General features: G+C 46.8%; 1 protein-coding gene across 1 annotated transcript in view; it reads left to right on the top strand.

Moving 5' to 3' along the window:
- TTYH2 (tweety family member 2) overlaps positions 1 to 19,047 on the top strand; it is a 423,103-nt gene that overhangs the window by 341,272 nt on the left and 62,784 nt on the right. The window contains exon 9 of the mRNA XM_078654259.1: positions 18,784 to 18,876. Within this exon, the coding sequence (XP_078510385.1) occupies positions 18,784 to 18,876 (93 nt within the window). The remainder of the gene's footprint in view (positions 1 to 18,783; positions 18,877 to 19,047) is intronic.

The raw sequence follows: 19,047 nt of genomic DNA, 5'->3' as shown, positions 1-19,047 counted from the left end.
TTACAGTTTGATGAATCACTAACTAATGAGCATTTAGGAATCTGGGTGCAATGGCACCAAGAGTAAATTGAGGATTATACTTGCCTTGCTCCCAGAATGGCAGCTCGGTCGATAAATCTAGAGAATGATTTGGTCAGACGATGGTGACAGACATAGCCTGGGCTTGCCCCCGTGTCCCTTCCTATCTTGTACAAGTATGTACAGTGCATTCTTTCAGGTAGGGCAGCAGGCACAGCTGTATCAAATGCTGGGAAGAAGGGTGAGTGCAAACAAAGGGGTAAGTGATAAGGGTGTGTGATGACCCAGGTCCTTGACCGCTGGTGTATTGTCCATTTAATGGATCAAATGTTCCCAACTTAATACAATTGACACACAGAGCACAGTGAGACTTTTTGAATGTCTGGGCTCTTTTGGAGCTCACAGACAGATGCTCCAACCTAACCCTAAAGTGTTTGTCTCTCTCTCCAACTCTTCATCCAACACACTGCTAAGCGCTGCATCCCATAACCTAACTACATCTCGTAGGTCATCATGCACAACATGGAAACACTTCCCACACAGGATCAAAAAATAAAGACCAAACCCATCCAACAACACACCTAACAAGAGTAGCATGCAGTAGCGGCTGCCGTTAAAGGAACCTGGTAGGCCAGCGCGGGGTACATGTAGGGTGGAGCGGGCTGGGAAATATAAAAAAAATGCTTAAATCACTTACCTGCCGCTGCGGCCTAGTTGTTTCTGCTATTCTCCGCCGCCGGAAGTGGACTGGCCTGAAAGCACAGGCTCCCCACCCAATCCAGATGCTGCTCTCATAGTAAAAGAGCAGCACCAGGATTGGTCTGAGCAGCCTCACACTGTCTTATTATCGTTTTATTTATCATCTGCTGGCAGTGGGGCAACGCTCCTCTGTCATTTTGGTGTCTTTGCCCCTGGTAGCATGCTGCCCTTGTAGACACACATTTCGGTGCTCCACATAGGGGTAGTAAGCACTACATAGATGCTGCAATACAATACAACTGAACTATTATTGCTCAACAGACAGAATATTCATTTTGTGTTTGTCATCCTTCAATTGATTAAAGGCTATGGCCTGCACTGCACATGCAATAGCGCTGATGGCCAGAAGTATTTGTGTAAGTTAGTTCGAGCTGTACACGGAAAAAGGTTTGAGCCCAAAAGCACCTTTGCTTTTCTTGTAAGCTGTTGTTTCAATCGTAAACAATTTACAAGCATGAAGATTCTCATCAGTACACTACACAAAAGGACTAATGGGCAATAGTGGGTGAATGTCCCGTGTTGATAAAAACAAGCCCCTAACCGCTTCCTATGCTGGAAAATGTCTGAAATTGATACTTTAGAAAAGAAAACGATTTTGGGGTTGGGAAGTGCATGGAAAGGATTTCTCCATGGTGCCCGGATGTTCTTGTCTGAAAATATTCGCACATACATTTCTGTATAAGAAAATAAAATTTGCGATTTCTTCAGTTTTCCTGGAATATGCCTCTAAAATAGGGTGACCAACCGTCCGTAAATTTCACGGACCGTCCGTAACTTTGACCTCATGTCCGTTGTCCGTGAGGATCCCTTTCACAGACGCCTTTTGTCCGTAATTTTGGCCATCACAGGAAGCAGCACTGCTCCCCTGTGAGAGGCCTCACCCCCCTCATGGGGCCACCTCGCACTCCTCCTGTAGCACATGAGCAGCCCCACCCGCCCATTGTCATTCTGTATGCGAGGTAATTGCCACATACAAAACGTCAATGGGCAGTCTGGGGTGTTAAAGCATGTGGTGGCCTCCTCCTGCCTCAGTGTACAGTAGGGCATTCTGTTAGATAAAAGGTAAAACTCCCATGCTGCAACGTTAGAAAACAGTTTCTATATAGAAGCCTGTAAAACAAGTTAAAAAGAATGGGTTATCGTTCTTTCACTGTCTCATCCTTTTAGAACTGAAGTATTTTCAATATTATATTCAATTATATTTTCTGCTTTTTTTTTTTTACTTGAAGCAACTAACAACCATTGACAAAGCCAATAGTCCTGGCTTGTTGTTGGTGTAATTATTCTTGCTGTATTATATATCTGGATGCAATGACAGAAACAACATAATACCATTCGGGCGGAACACTATGCTAAGCACAGATTTTTAGCCTAGGTGTTTTAAACCATGCCCTTAATTACATCAAACACCCCCTTTGAAGAGACCCCACAGTTTGTTTGCACCACTTAAAGCCCTGGAAACAACATCACGTCACAGTCACCTCACATCCTGGCACTGTGCATCATGCATGACTCATGACTTCTACATTTTCAGATTGCCTCTGTGCAGGTGCATAGTGAACTCTCCCCCACCCCACCCCTTGCTTTAGGAACTACAATGAGGGTGAAGTTCTTTATGGCCCTCTTCTGTCTGCTACTCTGCAGACAAAGGCTCAGCTCATAATGTGAAAAGGTGGGAAAGTAAATAAGTGAAGGAATGTGTGAATCGCTGGATGGATTACTGAAAGTCTGAATGGATGAATGAAAGGGTGAATACAGGATGGATGGATGAGTGGAAGTATAGATGAGAGAAAAGGTAAATAGATGTATGGGTGGAAGGGTAGATGGATGGGTAAAAGGGTGGATGGGAGTGTGAAAAGATGGATGGATGAGTGAAAGGGTAGATGATGGGCGAGTGAATGGGTGGATGTATGAGTGAAAGGATGGATGATTGATGAATTGATAAGTGAAAATGTGAATGAAAGGGTGGATGTAAGGATTGATGAGTGAATGAAGGGGGTAAATGTATGGAGGAAACTGAGAACTGAGGAGAACAAGAAAATATATCAAGAGGCCCAGTTAACCTACTATAAAAATATAAAACAAGCCAGGAAAAACAGTCTCACCCAACAACTCGCGGAGGCGGGTAACTGCCCAAGGGAGCTGTTTAAAACACTACAGAGCTTTGTGAAACCAACAGCCTGTGAGAGCCCCGATGAATTCTCTCAGACCCTCTGTGATGAGATCTCGGTGTTCTCTGAAAATAAAATCAATCTCATTTATGATAAAATAATGGCCTCTAGTAGCGCTGGGAATAAGAATTTTCTCCCATATAACTCATCCAAACAAAACAAAAATCAATTATTATCCTTCCCGCCAATCTGCGACATAGATCTTCCCCCTCTCATCAGCCACATGAAATCTGGGTCCCCCAATGACTTCCTTCCTGCCAAAATGGTCGCCCCTCTGATCACCCTCTTAGGACCTTCCATTCAGTCTGTGATGAACATCTCACTGACAGAAGGACAGGTCCCAATGGAATGGAAGAAAGCGGTGGTGAACCCAATAAGGAAAAAAGCGGCATCCCCATGGACAGATCTTTCGAATCTCCGGCCCATCTCCTTCCTGCCGTACATCAGTAAGATGACCGAGAAGCACGTGAACACCCATTTATCCAAACATATCGAAGCGACGGAGGGCCTGGACTACTCACAATCTGGGTTCAGGCCCAACCACAGCACCGAATCAGCCCTCCTAACAGTGACCAATAACATCAGGATGACGCTGGACGGAGGGGGGTCCATGATTCTGGTGCTGTTGGATCTATCCGCTGCTTTCGATACGGTGTCACACGAGGTGCTTCTCGGTCGTCTGAGGGATGTGGGATTAGGGGGTGTGGCTCTGTCCTGGATGGAGAGTTTTCTTTCAGGCCGCTCTCAAGAAGTCAGGTTGGGCTCCCACAAATCCATCTCTAGGGAGCTCACCAAGGGAGTGCCACAGGGCTCATGCCTAAGCCCCACATTATTCAATGTGTACGTGGCCCCCTTGGCTGACTTAGTGAGATCCTTTGGGTTCACCCTGGTGTCGTATGCTGACGATACCCAACTTCTGTTCCCTTTTAAGACCTTCACGCCTGCATTAAAAAAATCGTTTGCAGATGGAATGAGGGCAGTGTCAGAGTGGATGGCTAGGAACTGCCTACAATGTAATGTAGGAAAAACAGAAGTAATGTTGTTCGGGGAGGCAGCGACACTATGGTCCCCCGAGTGGTGGCCCTTGGAACTGGGACCTGTCCCCAGTCCTAAACAGACCGTTAAAAACTTGGGGGTGCTATTAGATCAAGCACTAACATTGAAAGATCATGTAAACCAAGTGGCTGGCACCTGTTTTCGTGCCATTGGACTGCTGAGTAGGGTTTTTCCATACTTACCTGACAGTCATAGGAAGACACTGGTCCAGGCGTTAGTCATCAGCAGATTGGACTATTGCAATAGTCTTCTCTTATCAGCTAATGAAGAACAGCTCAACAAATTGCAAATAGTCCAAAATACCGCGGCGAGGCTTGTCCTTAACGTTCCACCTAGGACTCCCTCCCGCCCTCTGCTGACTAAACTCCACTGGCTCCCAGTGCGGCAACGCATTAAGTTTAAAATCTTATGCACTATTCACAAATGTCTGTCAGGTACCGGTCCCAAGTATCTGACAAAAGCTTTCTTACCTTATGTTCCTGGACGCTCCTTACGTTCCAGCAATCTGCAGTTAATACAGGTACCCAGAATTAAAAAATCTAGGCAGGGAGGCCGCGCCCTGGCCCACACTGGACCTGTCCTCTGGAACTCACTGCCTCATATACTGAGACAAATCACTAACCACCTAACCTTCCGAAAGTCCCTCAAAACTCATTTATTCATAAACATCTAAACCACATAATCAAAGTCTAACTATCCCTCTGACCATGGATCAGCACGAGTTATATTCTTCCACTGGCAAAAGCGCGGAGATACCCCCTCGGGGGTCGAATCAGGCGCTATATAAGAATATAAAATAAATAAATAAATAAATAAAATGGACAAAAGGATGGATAGATGAGTGAAAAAGTGAAAGGGTGGATGGATGAGAGAACGGATGGATGGATGAGTGAAAGGATGGATGAGTAATAGGGTCAATGGATGTAGTCCTGAATGGATGAGTGGAAGGATGGATGAAAAAGTGAAAGGAGGATGGAGAGCGAAAGGGAGGATGAATGACTGAAAGAGTGAATGGGTGGAAGTATAAGTGACTTGGTGGATGGATGATTCAGTGAAAGGGTAAATGGCTGGATGGATGAGTGAATAGATGGATGGGTAGAAGAGTGGATGGGTGACTGTACAGATGGAGGGGGTGAAAGGGTGGGTAGATGAATAATAGATAGATGAGTGAAAGGGTGGATGGAGGGATGGATGAGGGAAATGATGGAAGGATACATGGTGGATATGTTTGCAAATGGTTGAATATGTTTGGATATAGATGGGCACATAGATGGAAGGACAAAATGAATGGTGAAAGACTGAATGATAGATAAAAGAATGATTACACCTTGTAGCACCGATTATCTTAAGTAACATTTCCTATACATTGACTTTCACGTTTATATGAGGCATTGTTTCTATATAATATGTGTGTGATGTAACACACTCAGACTCCCTGCCCTACATACTTGGGATGAGTAACACTATAAAAGAAATGAAATACACATGAGAGACAGTCTAAGTGAAGATGAGGGGCACCATTGGATAGCTAGGCCGGACCGGGCATCAGGTGTTTCCCTGGGAGGCCGAAAAGGGGGGTGGGGGCAGTTTTGTTACTGGGGCTGACACTGCAAAGTTCCTTGTATATCCAGTAGTTTTCAATTAACAATAAAAGCGGCCTCTCTTATATTCAGGTGTGGTTCACCATTGTCTGGTGACTAATGTACCTGCTGGACCGAGATGCGAGTTTTGAATCATCTAAGGTAGCAAGCTGCGGCCATACTGAAAAACCGTGAAGGGCACGATTGTCTCAACCTAATATAAACTTATTTTGACTTTTACTTAAGTGGTTGTCTATTTACTTACTTATATACTATTGCGCGACCTCCTCTGACGTGTCTGTAAAACTTACCTTTTGTCCCAAAGTTTTGTCCTGAATTTAGACCTTTTGTCCTGAATTTTTGTCCTGAATTTTGACCCTTTGTCCTGAATTTTTACACTCGCCGTCCAGAATTTGCACCCATGCCAGTTGGTCACGCTCCTCTAAAATCGAGACAATTGAATGCTTCTTGGCTTAACCTGGAATCATTTTGTAACTTTCAAAAAGTAGATCCTGCACCCGCATGAATCTAAAACATGCGGCTGCAGATTTTCGACTTTTTTCGGGCGTTTGTAAGAATGTGATTTTACTAACTTGCGGATATGTCGGTTGTGCTGCGAGAACATGCCTGAAGCCTCAGGCGAATGTGTTGAGGAACATTACGTCACTGTTTCAAGGTCAAACGGGTCCAGTTCTCATGGACAATTTGGCCTTCGCCGCTCGGAATCTGACAGGTGGTAGCACACATGCGCTTTCATATCCTTCTACATGTCCGACTGCTGGCGCCTCGTCCAAGTCCTCACAAAGGAGGCCCTTTGTGCACCCCAGCTGCCCTTAAAAGCAATGTAAGCCAGCCGCTGAATCTTGTTTAATGTTTGCTAGTGTTCGTCCGTCGCCCTCTGGTGGACCAAATCTTCCTTTCAACTTTATTTATGAAAAGTTGAAAAAACATGCTGGAAATTTGAAAATGATTTTTAACTGTTAACGAAAAAACTACGATGCTACGTCAAATAACGCTGAAAAATGTAGAAAATGTCGCCTGTGATGTGCTTTAGAAATGATGCATTGTCCAAGGCCATCTACACAGCCTTATGTTGCATTTTGTCTGTATAATTCCCCATTCCCCACCTTTAAGCTCAATAAATTTAAAGTTACAATTCTGGTTAATGTCATAATTTAAAAGTAGAATTACTCACTTTAATTTTTTTTTCTGAATTTATCAAGTTTTACCCAATGCTTTAAATGGGAAAATTAAGTGCAGGTACTCACTAAATTGAGCATTTTGAGGCAGAGCTAGGGGCGGGGCAAGGGTTAACAATTGAAGTGATCAAGATTTTAAAGAGGTGTTTCTGGGATCTGGAGTATTCTTTATGTTCATATATGTAGAAAAGTGTAAATTTAAAATGACCTTTCAGACTTTCCATGTGTACGGATTATCTCAATACATGACACACAAAAGATATTTTGCAATTCTATACCATGCATAGTAATGAATAGTGTGGGCACTTAAGAAGACTTGACACATGATATACCATAATCTCATTCTAACATCTGTGTTTTTCTAATGTTTAATGTATTACCGCTACGGTACCCAAAAACTTCAAAACACATCAGACTGACCTCGTTGTCTTTCCGTAGTTTACTCTACTCTATATGCCTATACATTGGGGACAATAAACCAAAGGAAAACAGTACGGTAATACCACTAGCCTGGTCCCTAGAATTAAAAAGGTTTTTTGCAATTAATGGTTTTACTCACATGAATTAACTTGGATCAAATGCATGTGGACATAGCAGCAGGGCTGGCTCCTCCGTAATGGTGGAGGCGTGTCGCCCCACTCCCTAGAGCCAGCAGATAAGAAATAAAACAATAATAAAACAACATTATTATCATTTTATTTGTTGGTGTTCTGACCTGAGCAATAAGTGTATAGCAGGGCGGGACAGGCTTCGCAGGGAGGCAGCTTAGTGTGCACTTAGAAGTGCTCATGTCTGTTTGACGCGCCATCATAGGCTTGCCAAACATACATGCGCACTTATGTTTCTCCAGCCCAGCTGTGTTCCCAGCCGAGTTGGAGAAACAGCACAGACACCAGGCACTGTCTGAGCAGCAAACGAGGCTGCCCAGACCAAACCTGGTTCTTTTCTCATAGCATGAGAGCAGTGTCTGGATTGGGTGGGAAGCCTTCGCCTTGAGGCACATCCACTTCCGAGGAGCAGCGAGGCGTCTGGCAGCTCTAGCGGGAGCAGAGCGGCAGGTACGTTTTTTAACCCCCACCTCTGCCTCGTCCCCACCTCCTACCCTACCACTGCTTTACATAGGCAGCGGCTGCCACTGCATAGCAGTCCATACATTTGTTTTTACAAGTGCTTATCTTCTATGATGTGTGCTATGCTGTTCCTCGATTACCATCCACTCTGTCTCACTGTCACTGTGTTACCCCCTCACGCTTAACCCTTGGTACAGAGATGGGTGGGCGCACCTTGCCGTAGCATCATGTCATCACTTACATTACCCGAGCTGCAGTAGGCAGCAGATTCTGCCTTTGAGACTGACAGGCTCGTCAGCAGCCAGTCAGCAACACCTTTATATTCCACTGAGCTTGCATTGCTACCGGTATGTGTACCAATACTCTCCTTGGCCAATGGGAAGTGTCGGTACTCAAGGGGTAAAAATTATTCAGTGCAGGAACTCAGTAGTGGCCCATTTAAAGCCCTGGTTTTAACTGGAACTCGCTACCCTTTCAGCCATGTCGACCAACATTTTTGCCTTTCAATGGAGTTGGCCTAACGGCTAGGGCGCTCGACCTCGGACCTGGGGAACTGGGTTCCAGTCTCGGTAACGACGCCAAAATCTCCTGTGATTCTGGGCAAATCACCTAATCTCCCCGTGCCTAGAAAATGAAAGTGTGTCCTCATGTAACGTAACTGGAAAATATGTAAAGCGCTCTGATACCTGATTCGGTTCGGGCCTAGTTCGCGCTATATAAAACTCAGAAAAAAAAAAAAATGACGCTTTAAAGGCTTTCCTGTACTAACATTTACTTACCACCATTCACTTATAGATTAATTAATGCTGACACAAAGGACAGGAATCACTCAGACATGTCAAACTATTGGAGAGGAGCTAGTAGAGTTGCGCGGTGGTCGTCTTTTCTCAGTTATGAAGCATGTACATGGACACACCCACACAAGCTGTATGACATGACAAGGAAACACCCTGAGAGAATCCTCAGTACTGGTGACATGGAAGATATGCCCCAGGTAAATAAGCAGTGGTAGAAGTGGGCGGGGACGGAAGGGCACGGCGTGCCCCTACTTAAAAAAAATATTTTAGTCCGTTCCCCTACTTCTGTCTTCCAAAAAAAGCATCCCGGGACGGAATGAATATTTCTACTTTAAAACAATATCTTTTTCATTTAGCTTCCTGCTGCGGCTCGCACTTCTCTTGACTCCAGAGGCTGCAGCCGCCCCTCCCTGAGCTCTCACAGGCTGAGGGCAGGCCCATTGTCATTGCGATTGAGGCTGATTACCCCCTTTCGAATGACAATGCGCCTGCCCTGCCTTTAGCATATGGTGTGCCAGTTAGATCTTAGTTAGTGATTTCCGAGAAGCTTTCCCTCATTCGATTTTTTGGGAGGAGGTGAGGATCTTAGAAACTTTTACTACTGGTAGCCAGGCCCGGTTCTAGCCAAACAGGAGCCTTGGCCCTAGCAGTGAGGGCTTGAAGGCTAGCGTACAACGCACCGGTCGTGTGTGTCAGCCCGGGCCGAGACAGCTTACCTGGCAAACACACACAGAGACCGTTTTAGAGATGATTGCAGCGGCACCCGAGTACTTCACAGGTCTTTAAAGACCATTTAAATGTTGATGAGGCTTTGTTTATTTTTTCACCCCTTCATCTCTGCATGGTGATAGGCGACAAATCATTTTTAGGTCTCGCCTGTCGATGCGCATGCGCATCGAGCAAGCGAGACTATAGGGGCTCATCGACTCTTTATCTAACTTGCAAGGAATCGTGGCGATTCCTTGCAGTGCCCGTGACTTTTAAGCTCAATGCGCATGTGCATTGAGCTTAAAAGCGCGTGCACAGCCGCCCGCATTCCTCCGACACCTTTGAAGTGAAGCTTAGCTTCACTTCAAAGGCCCGGCTTCTTCACACCCACATGCCGCTCTGCCCCGCTCCGCCCCCTCCCCTGAGTCAGCACTGCAGAGAAAGCCGCCTCACGCTTTGAAGCCTGTGCATCGGCCATTATCTTTCGCCTTCCTTCTCGCTCACTTAAAATGGCTTTCCAGTCACCACGGGTGGCGGCAACACGAAGCGCAAGTCTTTTGTTGCTTCGAACGAGATATGCAAGTAGCCAGCCTGAACGCCTCACCCCGGATTCCTCTGTTTGTACACGCTTGATATATTTTATTCCTGCAGTATTTGTTAGGCTTCGGTGGGAGAAATGACACTCATTTCGCGTACACAAATGTTTTTTTGAATCTGAGCATATTTATACAGAAGCCCTTGTGTTGTATGGAAATGAGATTAAACGTGTATTACCACCTCCGAACCTTATTGTTTTTATTCTTTTCTATTTGCCTCGTACAACGCATTTTGCACCTTCAATACAAGAACTATCGCATATGGCTTGAATCTGAGCATATTTATACAGAAGCCCTTGTGTTGTATGGAAATGAGATTAAACGTGTATTACCACCTCCGAACCTTATTGTTTTTATTCTTTTCTATTTGCCTCGTACAACGCATTTTGCACCTTCAATACAAGAACTATCGCATATGGCTACACGTCTAGGCAGGAGGAGTACATGATTTCGAGAATGCCCTATTAAACTGCATTATTTTGGCGTATACCATAAAATCGGTGCAACTCCCACGGTCTGACTACCAGTTACAGTCCCCAGGGGGTTATTTCTCCATAAGACCCTAGTACTGTTCGTGGTCTTTGCAGTTGTGTCGCACGTGCATTCGGCTTCTGTGTACGACTCCGGCCTCAGTCTCTACCTGGGGGAGGGGGTGGGCTGGGCAGCTCGGTTCTCCTGCCTGTGAGCGTCGCACGCACTATGCTTGTCGCAGCTCTACACAATGCTTGTCGCAGCTCTACACATTTCACGCACCGGGCGCCACGTGGTTGAGTATATCTCACGCACCCTGAATCTCGTACAGGCATGGTACCGGTGTTCACCTCACACACTTTGTTTTTGAGAGTCACACACAACACGCTTATGTTTCCGAGTATCTCACACTATTCCTGCGTCTGTGAGCATCTTCCATGTTATTTTTTTCATTTATTTTATTTAATGCGATTTTATATAGCGCGAATATTATCCAAGGTGTCAGAGCGCTTTACAGGGGCATCACAGGCACACACCAGGCGTCTCGAGAGCGTCAGACTCGCCCATACTCGGCGTCTATCTCACACCCGTGTGTGTGAGCCTCTCGCGCTCTGAGCGGTTCACACGCACTGTACACGCTCGTATTCTCACACCAGGGTTACCCTGTGTGGTAAAATCACACACAGGGCTCGTTTGTTGGCACCTCACACCAGTTTCCCATGTTAAACGATCTTTTCCCACCTCACACTTCTGTGTTTCTATTCCTTCTCCACCTTCCCGTGTGTGAGGAGCCCCACGCATTACATACAAAATGCTTCATGTGTTTGTCTCCCACATACTTGAGTTTGTTGTGCTTGTGTTGTGAGCATCTCATGCACTGCTCTTTTGTGACCTCGTGCGGTGTACTCGCTTGGAAATGTTTCTCACAGTTTTCAAGTATCTCCCTCGGGCTCTCGTGCTGTGTTCATCGCAAACACCACACTTCTGAGTACCACCCACACACAGCCACCTCGTTCTGTATATCGAACTATGCTCATCATTGTGCATTTCCCGCTCCACATCAGGGCTTCTCGCGCGTGTACCTGTATCTCACACACGCCCGCGCATCCTAGCATCTGGCATGCTGCAAGCTTTTCATATTTGTAAGGTTCTCGCACCGTGCGTCTCCTTTTGCACCTCACTATGATACAGGCGTGAGGCGTCTCATAACTCACTCACCCTCACTCACACTCACTCACACTCAGTCACTCTCACTCACACTCAGTCACCCTCACTCACCCTCAACACCTCACCCTCACCCTCACCCACCCTCAACCCCTCACCCTAACTCACAATAACCCTCCCTCACCCTCACCCTCACTCACTCTCACTCTCACTCACCCTCAACACCTCACTCACCCTCAACACCTCACTCACACTCAACTCCTCACTCACCCCCACCCTCACTCACCCTCAACACCTCACCCTCACACAGTGCAATAGGTCTCACAGGATTTTTAGTTAAAGCTTTTACAAATGTTTATTGCTTTTTTGATTTGTAATTCTTTAGCATTGGCTACAAAAAATAAAAATGCAAAAGATTTACAACAAAAAACCCATAAACAATTCTAAATGCACTAACTCTAATGCTGCGAGACCTATTGCATTTCCAATGCTTGTTTTGCCTACTGTCCTGCTGCGTTGATATTTCTTTAACTATGCAGTGCAGGAGAAAAGAAGTTTGTTTATTCCTAGTCACCTTTCCTGACCCCTGTAGTGGCTTATCACATCAGGCTGTGACACAAAGGTGAGTAATTTAGTAGGTAAGAGAATGTGTTACAACATTTTTTTTCTTTTTAAAATCTGCACAGGCCCAGCAGGACACATACTTCATGTGTGCTTAATTTAAACAGTTGTTATCATTATCATGGCCAATGCAGGACAGCAATAAGACAATACAAAATGCCCAGATAACGCTGGTGATTAATGACCCTTCTTGAGAGCAATCATTTGTCTGTTAATAGTTTTTAAATGCAGATGAACTGTATTTTATGTGGATAGCTCAGTGGGTTACTGCCTTTGTCACAGAGATCCTTGTGTTACTTGCAGTTCAAAAGTTACAATCCTAACATAGGACAGTGACCAATGAATGAATGAACCGAATCTTATAGAGCGCAAACTTAGCCCCATGGGCGTCAAGGCGCCTAAGTCAAATAAATCAGCGAAAATCCCCCATTCTACAGCCTTCTCTCATTGATTAACCAAAGAGCTGCATACAAACATTAATGGTATAGTTAGAACTTTGCTTTTTTTGTTTTGGGATATACTTGGAACGTCCACAGTCTTTCATCATTCTAATGTTGCTAAAATGAGTATGTTTGGGCAGAAATACATTTTTATCAGTAAAGCTGACCCCCCCTATGGAATACTCTTTAAATCCTAAGGTGGTGTTCCCCTGACCAAACCCTCTTAAAATATACTGCCCACCAGTATGGATGACTTGTGATTCCTACACCTTGTAATCTTCATTGGTTTATGTGACATTCCCTGTAGACTGATTTACATACTTGTATGATTCATTGTCTCTGTGTAATGTGTGTGTGGTGTAAAGCACTGACACATACTACACTGATATGAGTAGCGACATACAACAAATGAAATGCATATGAGAGAGGAGCTACGTAAAGATGAGGGGCGCTGGTGGAGGGTGGCAGTGAGGGAATCCGAGGAGGAGGTAGTGGGAGGGGCTATGGAGCGATGAGGGGCACTGTTAGAGGGTGGCAGTGAGGGAATCCGAGAAAGAGGTCATGGGGTGGAGGGAGGAGCTAGGGAGAGATGAGGGGCACTGATGGAGGGTGGTATGAGGGAGTCTGAGGAGGAGGTCATGAGGGGGAGGGGCTACAGAGAGATGAGGGGCACGGGTGGAGGGTGGCAGTGAGGGAATCCGAGGAAGAGGTCATGGGGTGGAGGGAGGAGCTAGGGAGAGATGAAGGGCACTGATGGAGGGTGGTTGTGGGGGAATCAGAGGAAGAGGTTATGGGGTGGAGGGAGGGGCTAGGGAGAGATGAGGGGCACTGATGGAGGATGGTAGTGAGGGAGTCCGAGGAGTGTCACTTGCCTGATACACCCACATCAGACACCTCCTCTTCCCATCAAAGTAACATTACATGGAAAAACACTTTTTGAGAGTGATAACATTAAAAAGAGATTTGGAAAAGAGTGAGTTTTACTGGGCCTTGTAAGACTAAGAAGAGATAAAGGAGGGCCCTGAAGCAGGCCTGCCTAGACATATATGCAACAAATCAAGCCCGCAGTGGCCTACCCAAATGCACCCGTGGCCCACCCAAATAAAAATTCCTTGAGTCGGGCCTGCTGGTAGCTGAGGGGCCAGCCTTGCTTGTAACTTTGTATGTAGTATATTGGTACACTCTGCAACAAATCCAGTTTTAGTAAAACACGAAATTAATTTTTTTCCCCCAAATAAAACATTGGGAAAACAAACGCCTCTGTGTGCCCCCGGTTTAAATAAAGGAGAAGCGGCAGGTGAAAAGGAGAGAGTTTCCAGGATATTTGGGGACAGGGGCTTCGAGTCCAATTCTCCTGGCTCGACCGTCTGCAGCGTGGGCAGATGAACAACTTTATAAGCCTTTTCAACAAGTTAAATTGCTGACACTTCCTGCATTAACAATACTACTTCACACAGCACAAATAACTCTTGTTCACTATATTACTTAAAAAAATATCTCTGTACCTGCCAGCCGCTTGGCTCAAGATGAGGTTTAAGAGGTGATCCGATTAAGTTTCATGGGGAATTCAACACTTTTTTGGAGGGTGATATGGGTTTGAAAAGTGGGGATTGCATTAATATTTACAGAGGCCCCTTTGCTTGCCAAGTGGATGAACATAATTAAAAAGCGGGTGAGTTGACAGGTGCATGGTCCCTCTCGTGGCCCTAACATTTCTCGAATGCAAAAGTGTAAATAATAAAAACACGTAATGTTAGACTAGTGGGCAGTGGGTGACAGACAGAGGGAGACAGAGGGTGACAGACAGAGGGTGACAGACAGACAGATGGATGGAGGGAGGGAGACGGAGGGAGGGAGATGGAGGGAGGGAGACGGAGGGAGGGAGGAAGGAGACAGACAGGGAGGAGGGAGACAGAGGGAGGAGGGAGACAAAGAGAGGGAGAGAGGGAGATAGGAGGAGACAGAGGAAGGGAGGGGGAGACAGAGGAAGGGAGGAGGAGACCGGAAGGGAAGGGGAGACAGAGGAAGGGAGGGGGACAGAGAGAGGGAGACAGAGAGAGGGAGACAGAGAGAGGGAGACAGAGAGAGGGAGACAGAGAGAGGGAGACAGAGGGAGGGAGACAGAGGGAGGGGGACAGAGGGAGGGGGACAGAGGAAGGGAGACAGAGGAAGGGAGACAGAGGAAGGGAGACAGAGGGAGTCCGGGGGCGACAGAGGAAGGGAGGGGGAGACAGAGGAAGGCAGAGGAAGAGAGAGGGAGAGAGAGGGAGAGGGACAGGGACGGAGACAGAGGGAGACAGGGGGAGGGAGACAGGGAGGGAGACAGAGGGAGGGAGAGGGAGACAGAGAGAGGGAGATGGGGAGGGTGTGAGACAAAGGGAGACAGAGAGGGAGAGAGAGGGAGTGAGAGGGATTGAGACAGTCAGAGTGAGTGAGACAGGGAGGGAGGGAGGGGGAGAGAGAGAGCTAGAGAGAAGGAGGGAGACCGAGAGAGAGATAGAGAAAGAGAGAGAGAGAGAGATGTGTGTATGCCGGGTCTGGTGGCTCAGTGGACGAAGGCGTCCGCTGCAGGGACCTGTGATCAACCTCATGGTCATAGTTTTTTTGTTGTTGCTCTAGCCCCGCCCCCTCCCCCACTGACCCTGCCCCCACCAGTGCGGCCCTCGGACACAAACCACACCGTAAATTTGGCCCCCGAGAGAAAGTTTGTGAGTACCCATGCCCTAACCAGAGTACTGCGGGGACCTTGCCCCCTTGTGTAATTTGTCAATGTTGTACACAGAGTGAACAGGGCAGGAGCAGTGATGGGACAAAAGTGGCGACAGGAAAGGAGAGGTGATGGGGCAGGAAAGGTGACCGGGCAGGAGAAGTAATAGGCAGGAGTAGTGACGGGGCAGGAGAAGTGATAGGGCATGAGAGGTGATTAGGCATGAGCAGGAGCGGTAACCGGGCAGGTGCAGTGAATGGATAGGGGCAGTGAACGGATAGGAGCAGTAAATGGGGCAGGAGAACTGATGGGACAGGAGAAGTGATGGGGCAGGAGGGGTGGTCGTTCAGGAGTGCTGACCAGACAGGATCAGTGAACAGGCAGGAACTGTGAATGGGCAGGAGCGGTGATGGGGCAGGAAAAGTGACGGGGTAGGAAAAGTGATGGGGCAGGGCAGGACCAGTGACTGGCCAGGACCGGTGACTGGGCAGGACCGGTGACTGGGCAGGAGAGGTGATGGGGCAGGAGAAGTGATGGGGCAGGAGAAGTGATGGGGCAGGAGAAGTGATGGGGCAGGAGAAGTGATGGGCAGGAGTGGTGACCGGGCAGGAGTGGTGACCGGGCAGGAGTGGTGACCGGGCAGGAGAGGTGACGGGGCAGAAGCAGTGATTGGGCAGAAGCAGTGATTGGGCAGGAGCAGTGACTGGGCAGGAGCAGTAGACCGACAGAAGCGGTGAACGGACAGGAGCGGTGAACGGACAGGAGAGGTGAACTGACAGGAGCGGTGAACAATAAAACGATGGATTTAGGGCCAGATCTCTGTACTTGGGTGAATGTATGACATTATTTTGCATTCCGTCCATCGGTATTTTTTTTTGCTTTTGTCACCCCGAGTGGGACGAGTATGCCCAGACTTGGGTCCCGTGCTCTCGATGCCACTGGAGTCAAGCTATCCTGGCTGATGAAGGGTGAAACCCCATAACCGGTCCTAGGATGCTTGTTTCCAGTACAGGAAGGACCTGGCTTGGCAGTTCGGGCTAGACTGTTCCCATTGGGCGCAGGATCAAGACTGATTTGCATATGGCTGGGTACAAACTGGAATGACATGGTGAGCAAAAAAACGATTGATTTAGGCCCAGATCTCTGTACTGGGGTGAATGTATGACATTGTTCTGCATTCTGTCCACCAGTTCTTCTTTTTGCTATATTATGATTGAGCAGCCAGTTGGCTGACATGAATATGAAGGAGCCTTTGTGGGTTTCCGTGAGTCTAGATTTTCCTGAAGTGTCCCTTTCTCTTCTAAGCCCTGCTTAACACATGTGTACAGGAGGAGCCCTGTATTCATGTCCTCAATGTTTTAGACAAAACATTCTCATGGATTTCTAAACAATGAGAGTAAAAGCATTATTAAGGTAACATGTTGTTCCTGCTTATATTTTGCACGCTTTACATAAACCTGTATTCCCTATGAGTGTTTGCTTTTTTCTGAATTAAACCTCAAATAAACATGTTTATATTGAATTAAATAACATTATAAGCTGTAACTGGTCAGTAAAATGCTAAACATATTAAAATTGGTATGTTTTGCTATTTCTAGCGACGCCCCTAACTCCGCCCACTGATCCAATCTTCGTTATTCCCGCCCCCCGATTCTCCACCCACAGTTCCCCTACTTTTTTTCCCCCACTTCGACCACTGTAAATAAGAACACCCCAGAATGGAGAATGTGACCCTATTGTGATAATTTACTTAAGCCCACTGCATTCTAAAAAGGGGGTGCTTCGCAGTTTGAACCCGCACATACAGTTTTAGTCGTTGCCATTAAGTGAAGTCCCTCATCGAGGCTCTGGAAACAGGAGGTGTACAGTTATCACAGGGGTCATATTTTCCTGTGCACATTTCTGAAGTATTTTGCATTTTTACTTCTCAGCTGATATTAACTAAATGCAGTGTTCTACGGCCCTAGAAAGAGATGAGTGCAAAATAAAAATGGACCGCCGGGAGAGTACCCCCACAACTGCAAAATATGTTTGAGTAATATCCTAACTCCATTCCTATCATAGGATCAGAAGAATGAAAGGCAGGGTCAGTCCCGTCGAGGTTTAAACCTGTGATGTCCTTTCTGCAGTCGGATCTCTGTCATTGGTAATTGGAGGCATCCAATCCACGGACGGGGCTATTGTGCCCTCTTTACTGCAATGTTATCTGTTGGAGAAGCGCGTTGAAGCCAAGCTGCCCTTGCAGTCAGCGTGTTATGTTTTTGTTTATCTGACTTTAGTTTGTGGTCATGAAGCCTACAAAATGCCTGCCTAAGAAGATATGACATTGATGCACATACTGCTTTAGAATTCTGCTCATGTCTATGGTAGAAAGGCTATTTGTATGCCTGAAAGTGCCTCTACACAAGTGCACCATTATTATAGAGCTGCGTAAAACAGAACTGCTGTCATGCAAATGTGGTTCTCATGGAAAACGGTGTTAGCGCCATGCGGCAACAGCCAATATAGTAGGAAGGCTAGCATCCACTGAAAGGGGAGGGAACTAGCAGGCTAGCATCCACTGAAAGGGAAGGGAACTAGCAGGCTAGCATCCACTGAAAGGGGAGGAACTAGCAGGCTAGCATCCACTGAAAGGGGAGGGAACTAGCAGGCTAGCATCCACTGAAAGGGGAGGGAACTAGCAGGCTAGCATCCACTGAAAGGGGAGGAACTAGCAGGCTAGCATCTACTGAAAGGGGAGGGAACTAGCAGGCTAGCATCCACTGAAAGGGGAGGGAACTAGCAGGCTAGTCTACATTGAAAGGGGCGGTTACAAGTGGGCTACAGTACAATGAAAGTGCTATTCACAAGTGGGCTAGTATACAGTGAAAAGGGAAAATGAGAGGAGTAGCGTACAGGGAAACGGGAAGGTCACAAGAGGGCTAGTGTACAGCAAAAAGAGAATATCACAAGTATGGTATGGTAGTGTACATTGAAAGGTGGAGGGTACAAATGGGCTAGCGGACTGTAAAAAGGAGGGATCACAAGTGCGCTGGCGGTGAGTGGAAAGGAGAGATTACAAGTTGGCTTGGTACAGTAAAAATGGTAGGTCTCAAGGGGGCTAGAGTACAGTGAAAAGGGGCGGTGACAAGTGGGCTAGCATATAGTAAAAAAAAAGGAGATATCACAAGGGGGCTAGTGTACAGTGAAAAGGAGATATCACAAATGCGCTAGTGTACTGTGAAAAGGGGAGGTCACAAATGGGCTAGCGTACAGTGAAAAAGGACGGTCGCTCAACAGGCCAATGCCTTGAATTGGCCAACCTGTCCACCATTCGAGGCGGCTTCATGCTCCTTTAGCTTGCCTGTTTTTACGCTATTTCTCCTGATAGTCTCTTAAAGCCGCCTGTTTTTCATGACTGATTCCTTTATTGCTTTCCCCTTCCAGTCTCTCACTGTTTTCCAGCGGTCACTCACCACCATGCAGATCCAGATCCAGGGTTTGCTGCAGTTCGCTGTTCCGATTTTCCCTTCAGCGCAGGTAAGGGGCAGCGGGCGCTGCACGGGGAACAGGTACACATCTTCAAACTGTGCACAGGGCATGGGAAAGAGCTGATCTGCACACAGGGAACAGGTACACATCTTCAAACTGTGCACAGGGCATGGGAAAGAGAGCTGATCTGCACACAGGGAACAGGTACACATCTTCAAA

This window comes from Lissotriton helveticus, chromosome 7, assembly GCF_964261635.1.
Source record: "Lissotriton helveticus chromosome 7, aLisHel1.1, whole genome shotgun sequence".
In the NCBI taxonomy this organism is placed as follows: domain Eukaryota; kingdom Metazoa; phylum Chordata; class Amphibia; order Caudata; family Salamandridae; genus Lissotriton; species Lissotriton helveticus.
Note: the sequence above shows the minus strand (reverse complement) of the source record. Positions and strands in the feature narration are given on the sequence as shown.